The sequence below is a fragment of the Macaca nemestrina genome, chromosome 15 (genome assembly GCF_043159975.1).
Source record: "Macaca nemestrina isolate mMacNem1 chromosome 15, mMacNem.hap1, whole genome shotgun sequence".
Classification (NCBI taxonomy): Eukaryota; Metazoa; Chordata; class Mammalia; order Primates; family Cercopithecidae; genus Macaca; species Macaca nemestrina.
The window spans coordinates 118,432,072-118,454,495 of NC_092139.1; the positions used below are offsets into that span (position 1 = coordinate 118,432,072).

The window sequence follows — 22,424 nt, forward strand, 5'->3', positions numbered from 1 at the left end:
GGCTGCGGGCAGCTAGGCGTGTGCCTTCCATTGCGCTGCATCATGCCTGAGTGTGGTGGGTGCATGGCAGCTGTTAGCTCTGTCCACCGTGGTAGTATGTGCACCTGGATTTGTGTGGCATTGGGTTGTGCTGCACTGATGGTGTGTACAGGAGGGCAGTAAGGGGTGCGGTGTGGCCAGCATGAGCGGGACGGGGTTTGTGCATGGACTCCCTTGCTCAGCCGGGGTGGGGCCATTTTCTTTACCTTTTCTTTATCTGAGCAGTTTCGATACAAGCGGCGAGTTTATGCCCAGAACCTCATTGATGATAAGCAGTTTGCAAAGCTTCACACAAAGGTAAAGGATCATGGGGAGGGGGCTCCTGAGGTTCCCTCTTGCCTCCCTGTGCCTGCTGTCCCCCCACCCCAGCTTGGGGCTGACCACAGTCCCCCAGCTTCAGCTCAGTCTATGTCCCTATCATCAGGGGCCCAGAGCTGGTACTGGGTGTGGCTGGAGGGCTGGGCACAGATTCCCGGCCCCATCGCTGGGGGACAGGTGGTACAGCGATGTGTTCCGGGTAGATCAGACTCTTGCTGACCCCCCTGGCTTAGGGGCTGGAGTGTCCTGTGAGAAGCTGGGTGGGAGAGGGAATGGACAAGCATCTGATATGATGGCTGTTGGGACAGGGCACCCAGCATTGAGTGGTCAGCCAGTGCTGGGCATTTGTAATTAGACCTCTCGTTAATCCTCTTCCAGAGGGACTATTATAACCCTATTTCACAGATGGGGACACAGAGTGCCCAACTGTGTAGACAGTGAAGCTGGGGCTGAGCCCAGATCTGGCCCTGTGCCCAGCATACCTGTGAGGGTCTTTACTGCTGGGGGGTGCCACCCCTAACTGGGCCTGACCCCAAATGCACTTGAGGGGGGCACCTTACTATTTCTCTTTACCTTACTATTTACCTCTGAATGTCAGAGGGGCAGGGTGGGTGCCACAGTCCCTCCCCAGGGGTTCCCATCCCCGCTCACAGGCCAGCAGGCACTTGCTTGCTGGATACTTTATGGGCAGTCTCTGGAGCCCAGGAGAGGGGTCAGAACTGTCACCCCTGTGCCCTAATGGTCCCGTCAGTGACTTTGGAACTTCAGGCTTCTGTGCCAGACTTTGCTGCTGCCCCAGGGCAGGCGGTGGTCAATGGCTTTAGCACTATGGCTGGGCAGAGTCCACTGTGGAAGGGTCCCCCTGTCCCGCCACTGGCCCTTACTTGACCTTGTCAACCTGGGTTCCTCCCCCATGGCCACCTCTCCCTCTAGATCTCTCTTCAGTGACCAACAAGACATGAGTGACTGACTCTGCAGTAGGTCTCGTTAGTTTTTAGAATGAGCCTAAACTTCTTACATAGCCCCGTGTTTCTGCCTGCCTGAGCTCCAGCGGCATTTCCCTCACCTTGGTAGTGAGCACTTCCTCCTCTTTCACTGCCTGGCCCTCCTGAGGAGGTTGCCTCCCAAGGCAGGGGTCCCTCTGGCACCCTCCCCTATTTCTGATGTACATTGGGGGTTTATGGAAAGGCCCAGGCCTTTGGCCAGGGCACTTTGCCTTGTGTGTGTGGCGTCCGTAGTGCCGGCTGGGGAAGTCAGGTCTTGTGGGGCGAGTGAATAAACGGGGTGAATGAGTACAAGGCCATCAGTCATGTCACAGGAGGGGTCCCTGGGGTGGGGGTCTGCTGTGGGGTGAGCTGGAGAGGAAGATGCACCAGAGAAGGAGCAGATCATCTCGGGGTGCTGAGGATCCAGGGCTGCTGTGGGGCTGGTTCCTGCCTGGGTGGACCTCGGCTCTTCTAGGCTAGGCAGGTTGGGGCGGCAGAGCCAGGGCAGTGACTGAGCCTGGAGTAGGGGACTTGCTTGGGGCTCGACCAGGGTGACCTGGCCTTGGTGAGGGGCTACTTGGGTGCAAGCTGACAGTCGTGACCGGTTTGGCTATCAGGATGCAAGGAAGGGTTTTGAGCTGTGCGTGGGCCCACCCAAGTGGGGATTGGGGCCGTGGTGGGAGTGCGGGGCCGTGGTGGGAGTTCAGGGCTGTGGGTGACAATTGCAAAGTCAGGTGACAGGTCAGATTGGTAGGGATGTGGCAGGGGACGCCTGAAGGTGGCCTGAGGCTTGCAGGAGGAAGGCGGGTAATGTTCAGATGATAGAGACCTTGGTGCCAGGCTGACTGATGGCCGGTGTTCCAGGCGAACCTGAAGAAGTTCATGGACTATGTCCAGCTGCATAGCACGGACAAGGTGGCCCGCCTGCTGGACAAGGGGCTGGACCCCAACTTCCATGACCCTGACTCAGGAGGTGAGCAGAGCAGGGGAGGGGCATGGCCTTTGATCGGCTGGGAGCCTGACCCTTATCTGTCTCTGAACCCAGAGTGCCCCCTGAGCCTCGCAGCCCAGCTGGACAACGCCACGGACCTGCTGAAGGTGCTGAAGAATGGCGGTGCCCACCTGGACTTCCGCACTCGCGATGGGCTCACTGCTGTGCACTGTGCCACGCGCCAGCGGAATGCGGCAGCACTGACGGTCAGTGAGGGCTGGGCCTGGCCTGGTGATGGGGCTGGGGGCCGCTGTGCCTGGTGTGGATACTGAGGCTACTCACCCTCAGACCCTGCTGGACCTGGGGGCTTCGCCTGACTACAAGGACAGCCGCGGCTTGACACCCCTCTACCACAGCGCCCTGGGGGGTGGGGACGCCCTCTGCTGTGAGCTGCTTCTCCACGACCACGCTCAGCTGGGGACCACCGACGAGAATGGCTGGCAGGAGATCCACCAGGTGTGCAGGGAGCTGAGGTGGGGTCCCGGCCTGTGTGTGCTGGGTGTGGGGTCCTGACTCTGTCTGTAGGGGTGGGGGCCCTAGCCTCTGCCCAGGGACCCTACAGCACCTTGCTCCCCGCACAGGCCTGCCGCTTTGGGCACGTGCAGCACCTGGAGCACCTGCTGTTCTACGGGGCCAACATGGGGGCCCAGAATGCCTCGGGGAACACAGCCCTGCACATCTGTGCCCTCTACAACCAGGTGCGACTGTGTGTGCTGCACATGCCTGCACCAGCAAGTGTGGATATACTCGCCTGTTCTGGGGCATAGGCTTCACATGTGTGCACGTGTGTTCTGAATGACCAGGTATGAATTGGGTACATCTAGGCCCTGTGGGCCAGGTGAGACCTGAGCGTGTATACCTACCTGCTTGTCCCTGTGCCACTCAGTATACGTGGAACAAATAGGTGTGAGTCCGTGTGTGTGAGCCCGTGCCCTGCGCACGCCATGTGTGCATTCCTGCGTGCACATGTGCTGTCGTGCTCCGATAGTCTCTCCAGCCACCCAGCTGTGATCCCCTCTTCTCCCCAACAGGAGAGCTGTGCTCGTGTCCTGCTTTTCCGTGGGGCCAACAGGGATGTCCGCAACTACAACAGCCAGACAGCCTTCCAGGTACACTGGTGGTTTACAGGAGTGTCTCTGTGTCCGTGTGACCTGACTTCTCTGAACCTTGGTTCTTCCCTGGAAGGCCCTAAGGGAGCACCTCCCCCAGGACTGCCCACGAGGAGGTGTGGGGGGACGAGCCCAGCACGTGAGGAGGTGTTTGGTGTTTGGTGCTGATGTTCCCTTCATCCCCCTGCCAGGGAAAGAGGAGGGTCAGAAGGGCTCTGGGGCGGGGGACAGGGAGGATGAGAAGACTGGGGTGACAGGTGTGGGTCTGACCCCCCCCCGAGACCAGCAGGGGTGCAGAAGCCAAACTGGAGAAGGGGTGTGGTCCCAGCCGCTGATGTAATTCCGGGTCGGTTGGCACTGATGACCAGGTGGACGTGGTCTCTGTGATTTGGAGTTTGTTGGGGAGTCAGGGGAATATCGTGGGGGTTTGCAGACCAGGAATGGAGACAGAACTCTATTTTTAGTAGGAGTGAGGTGTGGGAGGAGTGGTCAGGCTGCTGAGTTGTGTGGTCACAGAAGGTGGAGGCAGCAGTGGGCTGCCAGAGGGGTTTGGGCACATCGGGAAGCAGATACGCTAGGGCCTGTTGGATGACTGGGTGCAGGGTCACAGGAAGGGGAGGATGAGCTTAGCAGCTTGGGCAGCGATGGGGCCTTGGCTGAGATGGGAAACCTGGCTGCATGTTGGGACAGACCAGTGTGCCCGTTTGCTTGGGACTGCTGGTTTTAGCTCTGAAGTTCTCCTGTCCAGGTAGCCCCTCAGTCCCAGGCAAACAGATGGCGGGTCACTCCAGTTATGAGGCACGCCTGTGGCATTCCGGTTATAGAGAGGAGTGTGTGTCAGTAGAGAAGAGGAATGGGCCGGGGTCTCTGGGGCCCCCAACCAAGGAAGACTCCACACAGGAGCTCGAGAAGGAGCAGCTGGGGCTGGCTGGGGAGGCAAAGCTGGTGCTGCTCAGCCCCCTCCCTGCTCCTCCACGCCTTGACCCCCCTTTCCCTCAGGTGGCCATCGTCGCAGGGAACTTCGAGCTTGCGGAGGTCATCAAGACCCACAAAGACTCGGATGTTGGTGAGTTTTGCCCACCTGGGCGGCCCTGTTGAATGTAGATTCGTGTGGTTTTCTGAGGCCTAGCCGACGTGGGGGTCAGTGGTGACATAACAAAGGGGCCCCTTACCCCACATCTGCACTGTGTGGCCAGTGGTCTCTGAGTGGCCACTGCGGGCATGAGGAATGGGCCACGGGGCCTGTGTTGAGTGAACGTTGTTTTTGGTCTGGGAGAAGAGCATGGTGAGGTTTGGGCTGTGAGCCGGGGCTAGCATTCAGCTTAGGGGACAGCGTAGGTGGAGAGTGGGGTTGAAGTTAGGGTCAGAGTCCCTGCTTCCCGTTAAATCCTAGGAAGGGCCAGCAGAAGACATGGGGGTGGTGGACCTCGCTTCACCCTGGAGCAAGTGTGAGTCTAGGTGGTCCGTAGCAAGCTCTCAACATGAAAAGATCACATAAACGACACATAAGGAAAACAAAACAGTGATGAAAAGCAGAATGGGGCTGGGAATAGTGCCAGAGTCGTCCTCAGGGCAAGGAGCTCTGAGCCCCCTGCTGGTGTGTGCCTCGTGTGTGCGTGACTCGCGGTCCTGGAAGGAAAACCAGGACACACACGTGGCCTCAGCCAGGACACGCGAGCCTCTGGGAGGTCTCTGGTGGGTGTGGCTGCTGGAGAGGCTGGGCTCCCCTGTGGGAGAGCTGCTGCTGGCCAGGCTGGGACCCTCCTGTTGAGGACCTTCCAGCCTCCTGGCTGCACAGGAGCTCCCTTGCTGATCCCGCCGTGTCCTGCGTGGTCCAGGCTTTTCTGCCTGTGCCTCTCTCTGGAACATGGACTCCCAGGACCCCCTTGCTGCCATGAGTGTTTACTTGTGGGTATCCCCATTTTTTGTTTTTGTTTTAATTTGAAGTGACAGTGGGCAGCAAACGTTTGGAGCAGGTGTTAGGGTTGGAATCTCACTTGGTTCTAGTGTGAGGTTATGGTCAGGGCTGGAGTTGAATTTTGGACTGGGGTTAAGATTAAGGTCAGTTTCATGTTTAAGAGCCCTTCTTCTGTAGCGTTCCCCCTGAACATCCCCCTGTAAGGCTTGGTTATGAGCCCCTCCACCCCAGGCTGTGTTAGTTGAACCATCTGAGGCTGTGGCAGACCCTCAGTGAGGGCCAGAGCTGCTCTCAAGGCCACTGCAGGGAAGTGTGTGTTGAGTAAGTAACTGGGCCAGTGGAATGGGTAGGGTCGGAGTCCAGGGTCAGGTCGGGGGAGAACTGTGGTAAGGTTTGGGGTTTGCGTAAGGGGCAACAGATACTTCTGGTTTGGGCTGGTGCTTTGGATGTGGCCCTTAGTGTTGGAGGGCCCTGGTTTGTGCATGGGTGGGGCCTCCTCTTCTACCTGTAATTGTCTTAACCGTGGGAAAGCTGTCTAGGAGCTCTGCGCCTCAGTTTCTCTTAAGTGAAACATGGTCTCTTACAGTCATTTGCATCCCCTTCCCCCTGTGGCCTCCTGTGGCATTTGATCCTGGGTGGGGCTGGACTCTGGCCGGTGGCCTTGGTCTAGTTGCTTGGAGGGAGGGTGGGAAGGCCCCATCTGCCCCTCGTCTGTGTGCTGTGGACAGATACCCCAGGGCTCTTGGGGTCACCATGGTTGTGAGTTATTGGCCATCCAACCCAAGTGTGCTTGCTCGGTTGGGGTTAGACACACGTCCCTGAGTGGTAAGGAGCGGGTGTCTCTGTCAGTTCATCCTGATGTGGTCATCAGCTCTGTGGGCCAACACCACCCTGACCCGCTCAGGTGTCACACAGACGCTAGGACACCACCCTGACCCGCTCAGGTGTCACACAGACGCTAGGGCACCACCCTGACCCGCTCAGGTGTCACACAGACGCTAGGGCACCACCCTGACCCGCTCAGGTGTCGCACAGACACAGGGTGACGCCGCCAGGTTGCCCTGAGCACAGGCAGCATATTTGTCAGGATTTAATACAAGCCCTTTATCTCAATTTGCCCTCTCAACAATCTCCCAAGAAGTGATTTATTAGACTGTTTTACAGAGAAGGAAACTGAGGCACAGAGGGGTTACTTCAGACGTGATTGATTCAGGGTCTGCACTTGTCACTCTCATGCCCTCTGTACACATTTGCTCCAAGGACATGACAGTCATGACTTGCGACATCCTATCCCCACTGGGGTCCCAGAGTGGGGTCTGTACACGTGAGAGGAACTGGAAGGAGGTGCCACCTTCTCTGGTGGGAAGGTGCCACCTGGTGGGATCTGGTAGACCGGGACCTGTGTCACCCTTCAGGGGACAGGATAACTTGCTGCCTCCTTGACAGCCCTGCTTGCCCCGCCTAGACTGACAGGCCTGGGGGGCGGAGTTGGTATCCCACAGTGCTTTTGATGAGTACTTGGGGAACTGCTTCTCCAGGGTGGTGTCATGCCCATGAGAACACACCTGTGCCTGGGAGTGTGTGCCTGAGAGAGGGTAAGAGACAGTGTGGACCCAAAGAGTGGCCTGATGTGACAGAGGCAAGGAAGCAGAGGTGACCACTTCTAGGCCAGAATGATTCAGTAGCATTTTGTATATTCACAGTGTTGTGCAGCCAATTCTGTTGAATTCCAAAACATTTTCATCACCACAGAATAAGACTTTGGACACATTAAGCAATAATTGTGCATTAATTACCCTCTCCCTCCAACTCTGTCAGCCATTAACGCACTTTCGTCTCTGTGGACTATAGATTTACCTATTCTTGATATTTCATGTCAATGGAATCATATAATATGTGACACAGTGTCTGGCTGCTTTTACTCAGCATGTTTTTGAGCTTCACCTTGTAGGATATATCACTACTTCATTCCTTCTTATGGCTGAATAATATTTCACTGTTGGTATAAATGACATTTTGTTTATGCATTCATCTGTCAATGGAGATGTGGATTGTGTCTACCTTTTGACTATTTTGAATATGGCTGCTATCAACATGTGTGTACATGTACTTGTCTGAATACCTATTTTCAATCTCTTAGGTATATACCTAGGAATGGAATTTTGGAATCATATGATAATTCTATGTTTAACTTCTTGAGGAATTGCCAAACTGTTTTCCACCATTTTGCATTCCCACCAGTGATGTAAGAGGCTTCCAATTTGTTCACATCTTCAACAGTTGTTACTATCCTTTTTTTTTTTTTTTTGACTATAGCCATCCTAGTAAGTGTGAAATGGTATTTCATTGTGGTTTTGACTTGTATTTCCCTAGTGACTAATGATGTTCTGCATCTTTTCTTTCTTTTTTTTTGAAACGGAGTCTCGCTCTGTCTCCCAGGCTGGAGTGCAGTGGCCGGATCTCAGCTCACTGCAAGCTCCGCCTCCCGGGTTCACGCCATTCTCCTGCCTCAGCCTCCCAAGTAGCTGGGACTACAGGCGCCCGCCACCTCGCCCGGCTAGTTTTTTGTATTTTTTAGTAGAGACGGGGTTTCACCGTGTTAGCCAGGATGGTCTCGATCTCCTGACCTCGTGATTTGCCCGTCTCGGCCTCCCAAAGTGCTGGGATTACAGGCTTGAGCCACCGCGCCCGGCCTCTGCATCTTTTCATGTGCTTATTGGGCATTTGTATATCTTCTTTGGAGAATAGTCAAGTCCTCTGTCCATTTTTAAATTGGGTCATTTATTTTTGTTGTTGTTGAGTTGTAAGGGTTCTTTATATATTCTGAATACTAAACTTGTATGGAATATGTGATTTGTAAATATTTTCTCTGTAGAATAGGAGATCCTTGTCACTTTTTTGTTAATGTCCTTTGATATTCAATAATTTTTAATTTTGATAAAGTTCAAGGTATTTATTTTTTTCTTTTGTTGTTCATGCTTTTGGTGTCATAGGTCACGAGGCTTTATCCTCTAGGTTTTCTTCTAAGAATTTTATGGTTTTCACTCCTATATTTAGGTTACTGATCCATTTTAAGTTAACTTTTGTTTATGGTGTGAGGTAGGGAGCCATCTTCATTCTTTTGCATATGAATATCCAATTGTCCAGGACCATTTGTTGAAGAGACTATTCTATTCCCATTGAGTGGTCTTGGCACCCTTGTTGAAAATGAATTGATCCTAGATATGTGGGTTTATTTGGACTCTCAATTCTATCCCAGTGGTCTACATGTATATTCTTATGCCAGTACCACATGGTTTTGATTATTGCAGCTTTGTAGTAACTTTTTATTTTTATTTTTTTGGAGATGGAGTATTGCTCTTGTACCCAGGCTGGAATGCAATGGTGCAATCTCAGCTCACTGCAACCTCCACCTCCCAGGTTCAAGCAATTCTTCTGCCTCAGCCTCCAAAGTAGCTGGGATTACAGGTGTGTGCCACCATGCCCAGCTAATTTTTGTATTATTGGTAGAGATGGGGTTTGACCATATTGGCCGGGCTGGTCTCGAACTCTTGACCTCAGGTGATCCACCTCCGTCTCCCAAAGCATTGGGATTATAGGCATGAGCCACTGCACCCATCATGTAGTAACTTTTGAAATCAGGAGGTTTGAGTGCTTCAACTTTGTTCTTCTTATTTGTTATTGTTTTGGCTAATCATGGCCCCTTGCAATACCATATAGATTTGAACATTGCTTTTCTATTTGTGCAAAAAGGGACATTGGAATTTTGCATTGAATCTGTCAATCACTCTAGGTGACTAACATTTTAACACCATTGTCTTCCAATTAATGAACATGGGATGTCCTTTTATTTATTTAGGTCATCTCTAAGCAGTGTTTTGTCATTTTCAGTATATAGATTTTTTTACTTCCTTAGTTAAATTTGTTCTTGAGTATTTTCTTCTTTTGGATGCTATTATAAATGGAATTATCTTCTTAATTTCCTTTTTGGATTGTTCATTGCTGGTGTATAAAAACAAGTGATTTTTTTGTGCTGATCTTGTGGCCTACAACTTTGCTGAATTTATTTATTAGCTCTAGTAGCTCTTTTGGTGTATTCTTTGGGATTTTCTATATATAGGATCACGCCATCTGCAAATAGAGATAGTTTTACTTCTTCTTTCCTAATTTGGGTACCTTTTTTTTTTTTTTTTCCTGTCTAGAACTTTCAGTACAGTGTTAAATACCAGTAGTGAAAGCAGGCATCTTTGCCTTGTTCCTGATCTTAGGGGGAAAGCATTCAGTCTTTCACCATTGCGTATGATGCTATCTATGTGTGTGCTTGTTTGTTTGTTTTTAAAATATGGAATGCTTCACAAATTTGCATGTCATCCTTGTGCAGAGGACATGCGAATCTTTGTATCATTCCAATTTTAGTATATGTGCTGCTGAAGCAAGCACTTCGGATTTTTAATAAATTTCCTTTATCATGTTGAGGAAGTTACTAGCCTCTATTACTAGTTTCCTGAGTGTTTTTATAATGAAAGAGTGTCGGATCATGGCAGATGCTTTTTATGCATCAATTGAAATGATCATGGTTTTTTCCCCCCTTTTCTCTATTAATGTGATGTATTATATTGATTACATTAGTGTGTAGATTTCTTTTCCTGTAATGCCCTTATCTGGCTTTGGTATCAGGGTAATACTGGCCTCATGAAATGAGGGCGTGTTCCCTCCTTTTCTGCTTTTTGGAAGAGTTTGAGAATTTGTGTCAATTCTTTAAATTTCTAGTAGAGTGCACCAGTGATGCCATCTGGTGGTGGACTTTTCTTCGTTGGGAGGCTTGTGGTTAAGGATTCAATCTCTTTGCTTGTTATAGGTCTGTTTAAATTTTCTATTTCTTCTTGAGTCAGTTTTGGTAATTTGTGTTTTTCTAGAAATTTGTCTACCTCATCTAGCTTTCCTATTTGTTGGCATATAATTGTTCATAGTATTATATTCCTTTTTAACTTCTGTAATACTGGTAGTAAGTCCCCAAATTTCATTTGTGATTTTAGTTATTTCTGTCCATCTTCTCTCCTTACTAGTCAATCTAGCTAAAGGTTTGTCAATTATGTTGATATTGTCAAAGAAACAACCTTTTATTTCCTTGATTCTCCACTGTTTTTCTCTTTTCTTTATCTCTGCTCTAATCTTACTGTTTCCTTCCTTCTGCTTGCTTTTCTTTCTTTTGCTCGTTTGGTTTGCTCTTTCTCTTGTTTGCTTGTTTGTTTGTTTCTTTTTGGTCGTCTTTCTCTAGTCCGTCCGTCCCTCCCTTGCTTCCTTCCTCTTTCTTTTGTTTGCTCTTCTTTCTCTAGTTTCTTCTTTTCTTCTCTGTTTTTTTTTTTTTTTTTTTTTTCTTGGAGATAGAGTTTCTCTCTTGTTGCCTAGGCTGGAGTGCAATGGTGCGATCTCAGCTCACCGCAACCTCGGCCAACTGGGTTCAAGCAATTCTCCTGCCGCAGCCTCCCGAGTAGCTGGGATTATAGGCACCTGCCACCACGCCCAGCTAATTTTGTATTTTTCAGAGACAGAGTTTCTCTGTGTTGGTCAGGCTGGTCTCGAACTCCCGACCTCAGGTGATCTGCCCACCTCAGCCTCCCAAGTGCTGGGATTACAGGCATGAGCCACCGTGCCCAGTCTCTTTTCTTTTATTTGTTCATTCATACAGACAAGGTCTCACTATGCTGCTAGGCTGGTCTTGAACTCCTGGGCTCAAGTGATCCTCCCGCTTTGGCCTCCCAGAGTGCTGGGATAACAGGCATGAGCCACTGAGCCTGGCCTTCTCTTGTTTCTTTTTTATTTCTTCTTTTTTTTCTTGAGATGGAGTTTCACTCTTGTTGCCCAGGCTGGAGTGCAATGGTGCAATCTTGGCTCACTGCCACCTCCACCTCCCGGGTTCAAGCAATTCTCATGCCTCAGCCTCCTGAGTAGCTGGGATTACAGGCACGCACCACCACACCTGGCTAATTTTTGTATTATTAGTAGAGACGGGGTTTCTCCATGTTGGTCAGGCTGGTCTCGAACTCCCGACCTCAGGTTATCTGCCTGCCTCAGCCTCCCAGAGTGCTAGGATTACAGGCGTGAGCCACCGTACCTGGCCTTCTCTTGTTTCTTAAGATGTATAATTAGGTTATTGATTTGAAATTGTTCTCCTTTTTAAAAGTAAGTGTTTACAGCGTTAAATTTCCCTTTAAGCACTGCTTTTGCTCCATATGTTGTATTTTTGTTCTTGTTTGTCTTAAAGTGTTTTCTAATTTTCCTTATCATTTCTTTATTTCTTTTTTTTTTTCTTTTATTTTCTTTCTTTTTTTTTTTTTTTTTTTAAGAGATGGGATCTTACTCTGTGGCCCAGGCTGGAGTGCCCTGGCTTGATCATAGCTCACTGCAGCCTCAACCTCCTGGTCTCAAGCCATCCTGCCACCTCAGCTTCCTGAGTAGCTGGAACTACAGGGTGCAGCACCACACCTGGCTATCGTTTTCTATTTTTTATAGAGATGGGGGTGTCACTATGTTGTCTAGGCTGGTCTCAAACTCCTGGCTTCAAGTGATCCTCCTGCCTTGACCTCCCAAAGTGCTGGGATTACAGGCTTAAGCCACCATGCTCAGCCTGATTTCTTTTTTGACACTGGTTGTTTAGGAGTATAGTGTTTAATTTCCACATATTTGTGAATTTTTCAGTTTTCTTTCACTTCTCGATTTCCAGCTTTGTTTTGTTGTGATTGAAAAATATACTTTGTATGATTTCAGTCTTTTAAAACTTTATTGAGACTTGTTTTGCAGTCATACAGTCTGTCTGGAAGAATGTTCCATGTGTACTTGAGAAGAATTCTTGAATATATTCTGCCCTTGTTGGGTGGCATGTTCTGTATGTATCGTTAAGTCTAATTGGTTTAAGTCTTCTATGTCCTCATTGATCTCTCCAGATGTTCTACCCATTATTGAAAGTAAGATATTAAAGTCTCTTACTATTATTGTGGAACTGTCTATTTCTCTCTTAAATTGTGTTGTTTGTATCATATTTTGATGTTCTGTTGTTCGGTTTGTATATGTTAATAATTGTTAATCAACATACAATGTCCTTCTCTGTCTCTTGTTACAGTTTTTATCTTAAAGTTTATTTTGTATGATATTAATATAACCACCCAGCTCTCTTTTGGTTACTATTTACATTACATTGCTTTTTTTATCCTTTCACTTTGAACCTATTTGTGTCTTTGGATTTAAAGTGATTATTTTGTAAGTAGCATATAGCTTGTTCATACTTTTTAATCACTATCTGCTTTTTAAGTAAAATTCTATTGGAACACAAACACACCTATTTGCTTATGTGCTGTTTGTGGTGGTTTTCATACTGCGGTGGCAGAGTTGAGTCATTGCAACACAGACTATATAGCTTGCAAAGCCTTAAGTAGTTACTGTCCAATTCTTTCCAGAAAAGGTTTGCTGATCCCTGGTCTAGAATGTCTTTTATAGTTTCCCTGGTTATAGTTAACTACAAATGGTCCTGTTCAGCAGTAGTCTGGTGAGATTTGTCACATGTAGCCTGTTTTGTCTCTCCTGAAGCTTGTGAAATGTAGTTCTTAGAGCATATCTGAGCATCCTCAAGGCCTCATTCGGCTGAGTGGAGAAGCAGGCTTCTACCTCTGAAGCTAGGGTGAGAGGCAGTTTGACTGGGATGTGGCCCTTTAATGGTAGCTTCATTTGTAGGGTGGCCAACTCCTTTGGTTTGCCTGGAAGCAAGGCAGTTCCTGGAACATAGGATTTAGTTTTAACATCTGGAAAGCCTGGGCAAACTGGAGAAGTTGGTCACCCAGCTGGCTTTTCAGAGTCTTACCTATGCCCCCTTACCCCAGTACCATTCAGGGAAACCCCCAGCTATGCAAAGCGGCGGCGACTGGCTGGCCCCAGTGGCTTGGCATCCCCTCGGCCTCTGCAGCGCTCAGCCAGCGATATCAACCTGAAGGGGGAGGCACAGCCAGCAGCTTCTCCTGGACCCTCGCTGAGAAGCCTCCCCCACCAGCTGCTGCTCCAGCGGCTGCAAGAGGAGAAAGATCGTGACCGGGATGCCGACCAGGAGAGCAACATCAGTGGCCCCTTAGCAGGCAGGGGCAGCCAGAGCAAGATCAGGTAGGAGGGGGCTGGGAGGCCCTGGAGGTGTGGGGAGGGTGGGGTGCTGGGACCTGAGCCAGGAGGAGCCAGCACTGGGAGGCAGAGAGAGGCCTGGTGGTGCCTAGCACCTGTGTAGTGATGGGCTAGGGCTTCCTGGTTGGGGAAGGGAAGAAGGTATCTCTGGAGGTGGGGACAGGCACATTCACACTGGTTTGCGGTTGGAGCTGGGCTTGCCATGAGGACAGTGGGCAGTTGAAGGAGTGTTAGGTGGAGAGGGTATGTTCTCACCTCTGATTTAGAAAACACACTGTAGTGTCAAACATGGCTGGGAAGAGTCAGGGCTGGTGGCCTGTGGTAGGGGGGTCAGGGATGGAGTTGCCATTCCTGGAGGGCTCAAAATCTACAGGTAAGCCCCACCTTGCCCCCAGGGTATAGTCATGGTTTCTCCCAGCCCTGGTGCACCTACAGGACTCTGTGGCTTCTATTCTTTACCCTCACCCTGAGGCCTGGGTCCCTGAGGCAGGGATGCCTGGACTGGAGCCCACTGGCCTCTATGGGCTGTGCATTGGGTGCTGAGGTGGGCACTGGCTCTCAGATAGCCACTTTGTGCCTGGGCTTCTCATCAGTAAGTGGGAATAATCCTACCCAAGTCATTGTCTTTGGGAAGCCTTCCAGAATGCCCTGGGCAGGTGAGGGATCACCTGGCAGAGCCTAGCAACTACCGGTGAAAGCACCTGCCCTCCCTGTGCTTTGAAGGCAGACACTGTCTTTCTCGTTTCCTAGTTTCATCAGAGCCAGGCACTGAGGAGGGTGTTTGGCAGACATTGTTGAGTGAAAGAGTTACATAAACAGTATGTTGTTGTCAGGATGGCCGCCGGCCTTTACAGTTCTGTCAGTCCATGCCCGCTGTTGGGCTGAATGGCATGTGTATACTAGCTTGCTTAACCTTGACGACGTACATGTTCATGCTCTATTATTACCACGTTACAGATGAGTGTCCTGGTACCCAGGTGGGGCCTGTGATGGGTCCAGGGTCAGAGAGCTAGGGATCGGCTTCACTGGGCCCCAGGTAGACCCAATCCCCAACTTCCTAAGCCTGAGTGTTCAGCAGAGGGCTCAGGGTGCAGCAGGGCCTATGGAAGGCACCCCTTCCCGTGCTGCTGCCTCTGCTCTGCAGCCTGTTCTCAGCTACGTCTCCATGTCTGTCTCTCTGCCCGGACTTGTTGGACTTGCAAGGCTGGCTGTACTGCCCCAAATCTCAATTCTCCCCTGAAGCTTTTTTATAGACCCGCGGGTTTTCTAAGGGCTGTGCGGCCCAGTGGCTAAAGGAACACATTCTGCATTCCGGATGTTTCCATCCCGCAGAAAGGCAGCTCCTAAGTTGGAGGCACGTGTTGCCACAGGCTCCTCCTTGCATTCATTTTTTGTGTGTGTTCATTCATCCTTTCAGCAGACACAAAACTAAGACCTGCTGTGTGAGGGGCTGCAGCTCACCTGCTCCATGGGGACGGCAGAATTCCTTCCTCGCAAACAGCTATTAGGTGCCTGGCGCGTCAGAGGTGTGGGTCTCAGGAGGTTGACAGCTGAGGCCCGGGCTTAGCAGCAGTTAGATGGGCAGTGGTCCCCATATGGGGCTGCCCTGGTGAGTGGACGAGGTCTGCAGCCCTCGGGAGGGGCTGAGGAAGTTCGGTGCCCCTTGGAGGGTGGGCACCTCTCCGGGAGGCGAGGCTGGGCCCTGCGCTGCGCGGGTCTCAGGTGGCGGCGGCTCCGCAGCGCCCTCTGTCGGCTGAGCCGGAGCCGTGCCCCGACCCCCAGCAGCCGCCCCAGTATCACACCGGGCAGGGCGGGGCGAGTTTGGGCTGAGAGCCCGTCACTTAGCAGCTGGCCCAGGGGTCAGGATTTTAGAGTAGTCAGGTGTTGGCAACAGCGTGATGGACAGCCCACAGGAGGGGAAGGAAAGGTGCCCCTGTGTGACTAGAGCGTAGCAAATGCCCAAGCCCCAGGGAGCCTGGCTCTTGGAAGAGCTTGTGGCTCTGGCCTGCCTGGGTACTAGGGAGCCAGTGCAGGCTTCTGAGCAGAGCCACAGTGGAGAAGCGAGAGCTCAGACTCTGCCCCAGTCGGGGAGTGGTCTGGGGAAAGTGGGCATCACGCAGTGGGCGTGGGCAGGGGCCGGTGTCCAGGACGAGGGGACACAGGCCTAGAGGGGGACTGGGCGCCCAGCGATCCGGGCCCCGGACCCGGGGGGGTGGCGGGGGTGCCGCTCCCTCCCGTTCACCGGCTCCAGGCGGCTTTGCTGGTGCCCGAAGCCCCCGTTCCATCCCCCGCTCCCACTAGGCTGCCCTGACCACCGTCCCGCGTCCGCGTCTGAACTCCCCCTGCCGGGGGTCGGCGGCGAGGGGAGGGCGGGAGGGCGGGCGCGAGGGCCGCCCCCGCCGCCCGCAGAGGGAGGAGCCCGGCCACGGAGGAGGCGGGGCGCGGGGCGGCCGCGGCATGGAGCGAGCCTGGCGCGCCCAGGAGCGCAGCCCCGCGGCCCCGGAGCCCTGAGCGGGCGCGGCTCTTGCGCTGGCGGGAGCGGGCCGGGCGCGGCGGCGCGGCCCATGGAGCGGCCCCGGGCCGGGCCCCCGGCGGGCAGGCGGGCGGCGGGCGGCGGGCGGCGGGCGCTGCGGCGGCGGCTGCGGTGAGGCCGGCGGCGGGGCCGGGCCGCGCGCCATGGAGGCCCCGGGCGCCGGCTTCGCGTGCCCGCTGCCCCCCGGCATCGCGTCCGTCACCTACGTGTTCGTTTACAGCCCGAGCGGGCCCGGCGGCCCCGGCCCCGCGCCCGGCCCCGGCCCCGCGCCCCCCGCGCCCCCCGCACCGCCGCCCCGGGGCCCGAAGCGGAAACTTTACAGCGCCGTCCCCGGCCGCAAGTTCATCGCCGTGAAGGCGCACAGCCCGCAGGGTGAAGGCGAGATCCCGCTGCACCGCGGCGAGGCCGTGAAGGGTGAGGGGCGCGCGGGGGGGCGGGCCCGGCGCGGGGAGGGGGCGGCGCCGCGCGCGGTGCGGGCCGGGCCGGGGCGACGGCTCTGGGGTCTCCTCCGCCGTGGCGGCCCTGGGCCCTGGTGGGATCCCTGGTGTCACAGTGAAGGGCTCTGCCTGGGAAAGGTTCCTGCCGTGCGGGTCCCTCCGGTGCTCTGTCGTTCCGGGCTCCCTGTGTCACCACGGAGGCTCCTCTCTCGCCATAGGCGTTGCTGTGTCCCCCGGGGTCTCTGCCTGAAAGACCCTGTCCCGTTACAGAGCTTCCTTGCATTGCGGGGTTCCCGTGGCACTTCTGCAGCTTCTCCATTGGAGGCCCCTGCGATGTGGGGGACCCTTGCCGTCTTGGGGTGTCTGTGACCGTCATGTGGGTGTTTGTGTTATGCAGGCTTCTGTCACTGGGGCTTCCTGTGTTCTGGGGGAATTGCGTGCCATGACAAACCCCTCTCATTATGGGGGTCTCGGGGTCACCGCTGGGGTCCTAGCCTCAGGGCCGGCTGAGGTGGAAACAGCCCAGCTGGTGCATCACGTGGCCTCACCCACTGGCCACAGCACGATGACCCCGAGCTCTTGGCAGTGACCCCTGGGTGGGTGACAGAACCAGGATGGGGGTCGGTTGAAGGGGCTGGGGGAGCGTGGTCAGCTGGGGATGGGGCCAGCAGCAGGGGTGTGGCCCCTGCCCCTGCCTGCACCCCTCCCCGAGTGTGTCCATCTGTGTGCCTCTCTGTCCCCCACGTGCCCACCCTGTGCCGAGCCCATCTGTTCCTTTCTGTCTTTTGTGTGGATCCTAAAATCTTCCCAGGGAAAAAGCCGGGAGAAAGTGGGAAGGGAAGGAGGGAAAGGGCAGGGGGTGAGTGGGCAGAACCTGCTCCCGAGGTGGGGTGGGTGCCCAGCTCTGCTCCCCACTGATGGCCTGTCTGGCTTCTTCCTCCAGTGCTCAGCATTGGGGAGGGCGGTTTCTGGGAGGGAACCGTGAAAGGCCGCACAGGCTGGTTCCCGGCCGACTGCGTGGAGGAGGTGCAGATGAGGCAGCATGACCCACGGCCTGGTGAGTGACCCCACGGCCCCCTGGGCAGCTCCCAAGGGGACCACCCCTTCCAGTTTCCCTTCGGTCTCTCTTGGTGCTAAATCCACATGGATATTCACAGAGAAAAGACTAGAGGTAAACTGAAACAAACACTCAAAGTAGACGCAAACTTGTGTACGTGACACAGACACGTGTGCACACACTCTGCATATATTTGGGAACATGCGTGTATGTAAGCTGACACTTCACGTGCAGTGGAGACACATAGGACATGCATGACGGGGCCTCTGTCTGTGTGATCCCACACTGACTCCCGGTGACTCGCACCCCATCGGCACAGTCCTTCAGAAACACCAGGTGTGTGGAACGCATGATTCCTGCGTAGCTGGCAGACATGTAAGGAGGTCAGTGTGAGAAAAGAGGCGTTTTTCCAAAGTGGACAGATTGTCCAAGTGGGCAGAGCAGGGAGGCCTGGAGCAGCCAAGAGGAAATGAGGCCAGTTGGGCCTGGAGGTGCCCTGGTGAGTGCCCTGGGGCAGGGATGGTCTGAGGGCAGCAGGTGAGGGTGGGCTGGTCCTCAGCCTGCAGGGAGGATGTAAAGGTGAAGGCTACAGCTCCTGGGGTTGGTGAGTGGCCGCTGTCCAGCCCTGCTGACCATCTGGTCCTTTGGCGGGCCCCGGGCTGGAGCTGGGTGCATGTCTTGGGGGTGCCCTTGTGAGGAATCCTCAGGGGTCCCAGGAGGCCTCCAGATCCATCCATGTGCTTCTGTCCTAGGGAGCTGGTGGGCCAAGCAAACCTCTCCTGAGTGACGGTCACTGGGGGGTCATCGGTGGTGTGTCTGGATCAAGGGTGCATGCACCCTCCCTCTGCATGTGAAGGGCTCAGGCCTGGGGTTACTATGTCCCCATCTTTGGGATGAGAGTTTCCCAGCGACTCCACCCCTGTATGGCCTGGACCCCTGCCCTGTGCTGAGCCCAGGAGAGGCCCAGGGAGGCAGGAGCTTGGCCACTGACCCTTTCCTGAGCAGGTGCCCTTTCCTCCTTCCTTGGCCTTGTCCTGCCTTGCTCTGACGGCTCTCCTGGTGGCTTAGAGTGTGGAAGGGACTTGGCCCCCTGTTCTCAGCCCATGGAGGGTGGATAGGACAGGGTCCAGATGGGAAATGCTTTCAGAGATTTGGGCCCTGGTTCAGACAGTATGGGAGAGGGGAGGGGAAGGAGGAGGGGGGGAATCCACACCTGTGGCGGAGCGGGTCTTGAGCTCCCCCACGTGGTGATGAGGAAGGTTCTGGTTTGAGGACTGTGTGGAATGAGGGGCATTTGGACCTAAGTCTGAAGCTGACGGAGAGGGAGGGAGGTTTAGGCTGGAGTCAGAATTGGAGAGCAGCAAATGTTTTTTAGGTGTTTGTCATGTGCTGGGCCCTGTGCTGGGAGCCGGGATCACGGAGGCTCAGCTGGAAGCCTTGTGGGAGCAGTGGCTGTGACGAGGGCCGTTTGAGCCTGGGAGCTCCCTGGGTTGACCTGAAGGAGTCAGAGAGGGCCTCAAAGCAGAGGCACTGTCTGAGCTGAGTCCTCTAGGTGGTCAGTGGATGGGGCTGAGGGGACAGCCGTGTGTGCAGGGCCTGTGTGTGTTCTACAGCTGTATGTGTCAGCAAGGTCTGCTCTGAGTGCCTGGCACAGCTTTAGCACTTCTACATGTAGAAGTCGTTGACTCATCCCAGCAGTCCTGAGAGGTGGGGCCACTTGTTGTTATTCCATTTCTCGGGGGTCATATAGCCCTGAGGAGCAAAGTCTTGTTTGCAACATAGGCAGCAAGTTCTACGTGAGTGGAACGGCTGCATGGGTGAAGGGCAAGGCTGGCGTGGGGACCACGAGGGTGGTCACGTGGCCATGGAGTCAAGGGACAGCGTGGCATCATGGCGGAGGGAACCCAGCAGCAGCGTCTGATTGTGCAGGTTGTGTAGGATCAAAACCCGGGGTGGGCAGAGCAGAGCTGTGGAGAGGAGTGGGCCAGTGTGGGCTCGCAGAGCAGCCAATGTGGGGTTTGGGTGTGGGCTCCGGGCGGCAGCTGTGGTGTGTGTGACCCAGGGAGTGAGTGTCAGAGGTCCCGGGGTAGACGGGAGTATTTCATGAGTGGGCGGCAGAAGAGGAACCTGCAGAGGCTGCCTGTGAAGGGTAGGGAGTGGGAGCAGTGACAGTCCCCTCTGACCTCGGCTGCAGGCCCCGCTGACCACGCTGCGCAGAGCCTCTGCTCTGGGATCCCGGGGCCGAGTTCTGCCAGAGGCCAGAGTGCAGCCCAGGAACGGGAACCTGCTTCCAGCAGGCCCAGATTCACTCCCCCCACCCCTCAAAAAAATCCATTTCTGGGACTGGAGCGGGGACAGAAAAGGACTTAAAGGTCAGGGAGGGGACACAGTCCCTGTGCACGCAGGGGCTGGTGCCCAGGGCCTGTGCCGCTGTGGGATCGGGAGACGAGTCCTGGTCACTTACCGAGCAGAGAGCGGTCTCCCACGGCACCTCCTGGCAGGCAGAGGGTGGAGCTGTGAGGGAGGGAATGGAGAGGCGAGGTCAGGTGCGTTCGGAAGGCCTAGCATGAGCAGGGCCCTGTGCCTTCCCTCCCCTCCCTCCTTCCCTTTCTTGGCAGTAAGGTCAGCACTTGGGTGGGTAGTGGAGGATGGCTGTGTTGGGCATTTTCTCTGCAGCTGGCTTTTATGTGTCTTATTAACAAAGCTGGAAAAATGAATTTGTGTTATGTAATACATACAATTTGTTTGGTTGACAACATCCGAAAACAGGAGGCTGGTCAAGTGCAAGTTTGGGGGGTTCTTTAGCAGGCAGCACCATGACACTATGCGGTTCTGTTGACATAGAGAAGGGTGTGATGGAGGAAAGGAGGGGTCTGATGCCCCACCTGAGCGGTGATGAGGCTTGGCCTGAGCTGGCCTTAGGTTCGGCAGGATGAGGGGTGCAGGTGTGGTTGGGGAATGCCAGGATAAGATAATAAGTCGTTAGAACCAAGGGGCTCCTCCAAGTTGGAATTTTTGTATTCTATATGGGCAGGCTTAGAGGGGACTGTTGACTTACTGAGAGTCACACAAGTTAGTAGCTGGGACCTGGAATCCAGCCCAATACTATTTTGATATCTGTGTCTTCTGATAGGAATAGGTGCCCTTTCCTCTTTCCATCCGGCCACTGCTCCACCTATGTTTACAGCCGTCTGTCCTTTGACTCACCCACCCATCCCACCATCATCTTCTTATCCGTTGACTCACTAGCCAACCCAATCCACCACCCCTCCCTTCCTCCATCCATCCATTCATCCATCCACCTCTCCACCTACCTGTCTACCCACCCAGTCCATCCATCCATCTACCCATGTATCTGTCTGCTCTTTGACCTATCCACCCATTGCCCTCTCCTTCCCACCCTCCATCCACTGGTCCAGTGCCTTTCGATCCACCCTTCTGTCCATCTATCTCATGTGCACCTGTCCACCCATTACTCTCCTAGTCAGCGTGCAGAATGCCTGTGACACACCAGGTGCTGTGCCGGGCGCTAGGATCACAGAGATAAAGAACATGTGGTCCTTACCCTCAAGGAGCTCACAATTAGTGGGGGAAACAGGTCATCGAAAGCTGCAGGTTCTCTTTCTGATCTCATTTCCTGCCACTCTCTCTAGCTCCGTGTGCTCCAGCTGCACAGGCTCTGAACTTCCTCAAATGCTGCAGGCTGATGCCTGCCGTGGGCTCCCCCGACCACCCCCGCTCCTGGGAAGCCCTTTGCCCACATATCCACAGGCTGCTCCCCGTCCTCGGCCTCTACTCAGCCCTCCCGTGGGGGTGAGGCCTTTGCGTGCCTTTCTCTGCCCTCCCTGATCTGCTCACTGGTCTCCTGAGCACTTGCCAGCATTCGCATGCTATGTCTTTATCCTCTGTTATCCTGTCTCCCTGAACGGATTATAAACCCCACGAGTGCAGAGACTTTGTTCTCTTCTCTGCTGTTTTTGCAGAGCTGGTACACAGTAGGAGCTCAATATATACTTTTTTTCTTTTTTTTTGAGACGGAGTCTCGCTCTGTCGCCCAGGCTGGAGTGCAGTGGCCGGATCTCAGCTCACTGCAAGCTCCGCCTCCCGGGTTCACGCCGTTCTCCTGCCTCAGCCTCCCGAGTAGCTGGGACTACAGGCGCCCACCACCTCGCCCGGCTAGTTTTTTGTATTTTTAGTAGAGACGGGGTTTCACCGTGTTAGCCAGGATGGTCTCGATCTCCTGACCTCGTGATCCGCCCGTCTCGGCCTCCCAAAGTGCTGGGATTACAGGCTTGAGCCACCGCGCCCGGCCAGGAGCTCGATATATACTTGCTGAAGGAAAACATGGATCTTGAGACACGCTACCAAGAGAGGGAACGGGGAAGGTGCTGAGGGATGAAAACGAGGCAGTGGTGCTGCTGCCCGCAGGGCCTTTGTGGTCCTGGAGAGTGGAGCTGCGGGGCTGGGAAGGCTGGCGGGTGGGGCTTACAGGCAGCTGGAGGAGCTCGTGGGAGCAGAGAGGTCATGGCTGGAGGTGTGGCTGGAACCTTCTGGTCAGTGAGGGTGGAGTGGTGGTCAGACAGCTGGCTAGCTTGGCCATGTGGGACTTTGAGATCAAGAGGACAGCTGGGGACCAAGCTCTGTGGAATGCATTGAGGTCAGGGCCGGGGACCCAGCCCCCACACCTGGATCCCCTGCCCCACTCAGAGACAGTCTGAAGCAAGGGACCCCATGAGGTTGAGCATCAAGGAGCTGTTGTGAAGAAGTTGGTGAAGGCAGAATGCTGGAAGGATGCCGCTTCCATGCCAGCGCATGTAGGCATATAGCACGGCATTTGTACATGAGTGTGGGTCATGCAGATACAGATGTACAC

At 54.0% G+C, this 22,424-nt stretch overlaps 1 protein-coding gene and 1 non-coding gene across 4 annotated transcripts in view; one reads left to right on the plus strand and one right to left on the minus strand.

Moving 5' to 3' along the window:
* Positions 1 to 22,424, plus strand: part of LOC105489734 (SH3 and multiple ankyrin repeat domains 3) — a 39,571-nt gene that overhangs the window by 2,679 nt on the left and 14,468 nt on the right. For all 3 annotated transcript variants that reach the window (XM_071080846.1, XM_071080847.1, XM_071080848.1), the window contains exons 3-12: positions 265 to 336; positions 2,208 to 2,316; positions 2,389 to 2,540; positions 2,623 to 2,790; positions 2,916 to 3,032; positions 3,366 to 3,443; positions 4,443 to 4,509; positions 13,236 to 13,509; positions 16,278 to 16,471; positions 17,438 to 17,551. In XM_071080846.1, the coding sequence (XP_070936947.1) occupies positions 265 to 336; positions 2,208 to 2,316; positions 2,389 to 2,540; positions 2,623 to 2,790; positions 2,916 to 3,032; positions 3,366 to 3,443; positions 4,443 to 4,509; positions 13,236 to 13,509; positions 16,278 to 16,471; positions 17,438 to 17,551 (1,345 nt within the window). The remainder of the gene's footprint in view (positions 1 to 264; positions 337 to 2,207; positions 2,317 to 2,388; positions 2,541 to 2,622; positions 2,791 to 2,915; positions 3,033 to 3,365; positions 3,444 to 4,442; positions 4,510 to 13,235; positions 13,510 to 16,277; positions 16,472 to 17,437; positions 17,552 to 22,424) is intronic.
* LOC112428028 (U6 spliceosomal RNA) lies at positions 9,698 to 9,801 on the minus strand. Its single transcript, XR_003019882.1, has one exon. It is a non-coding gene; the product is annotated as a U6 spliceosomal RNA (small nuclear RNA).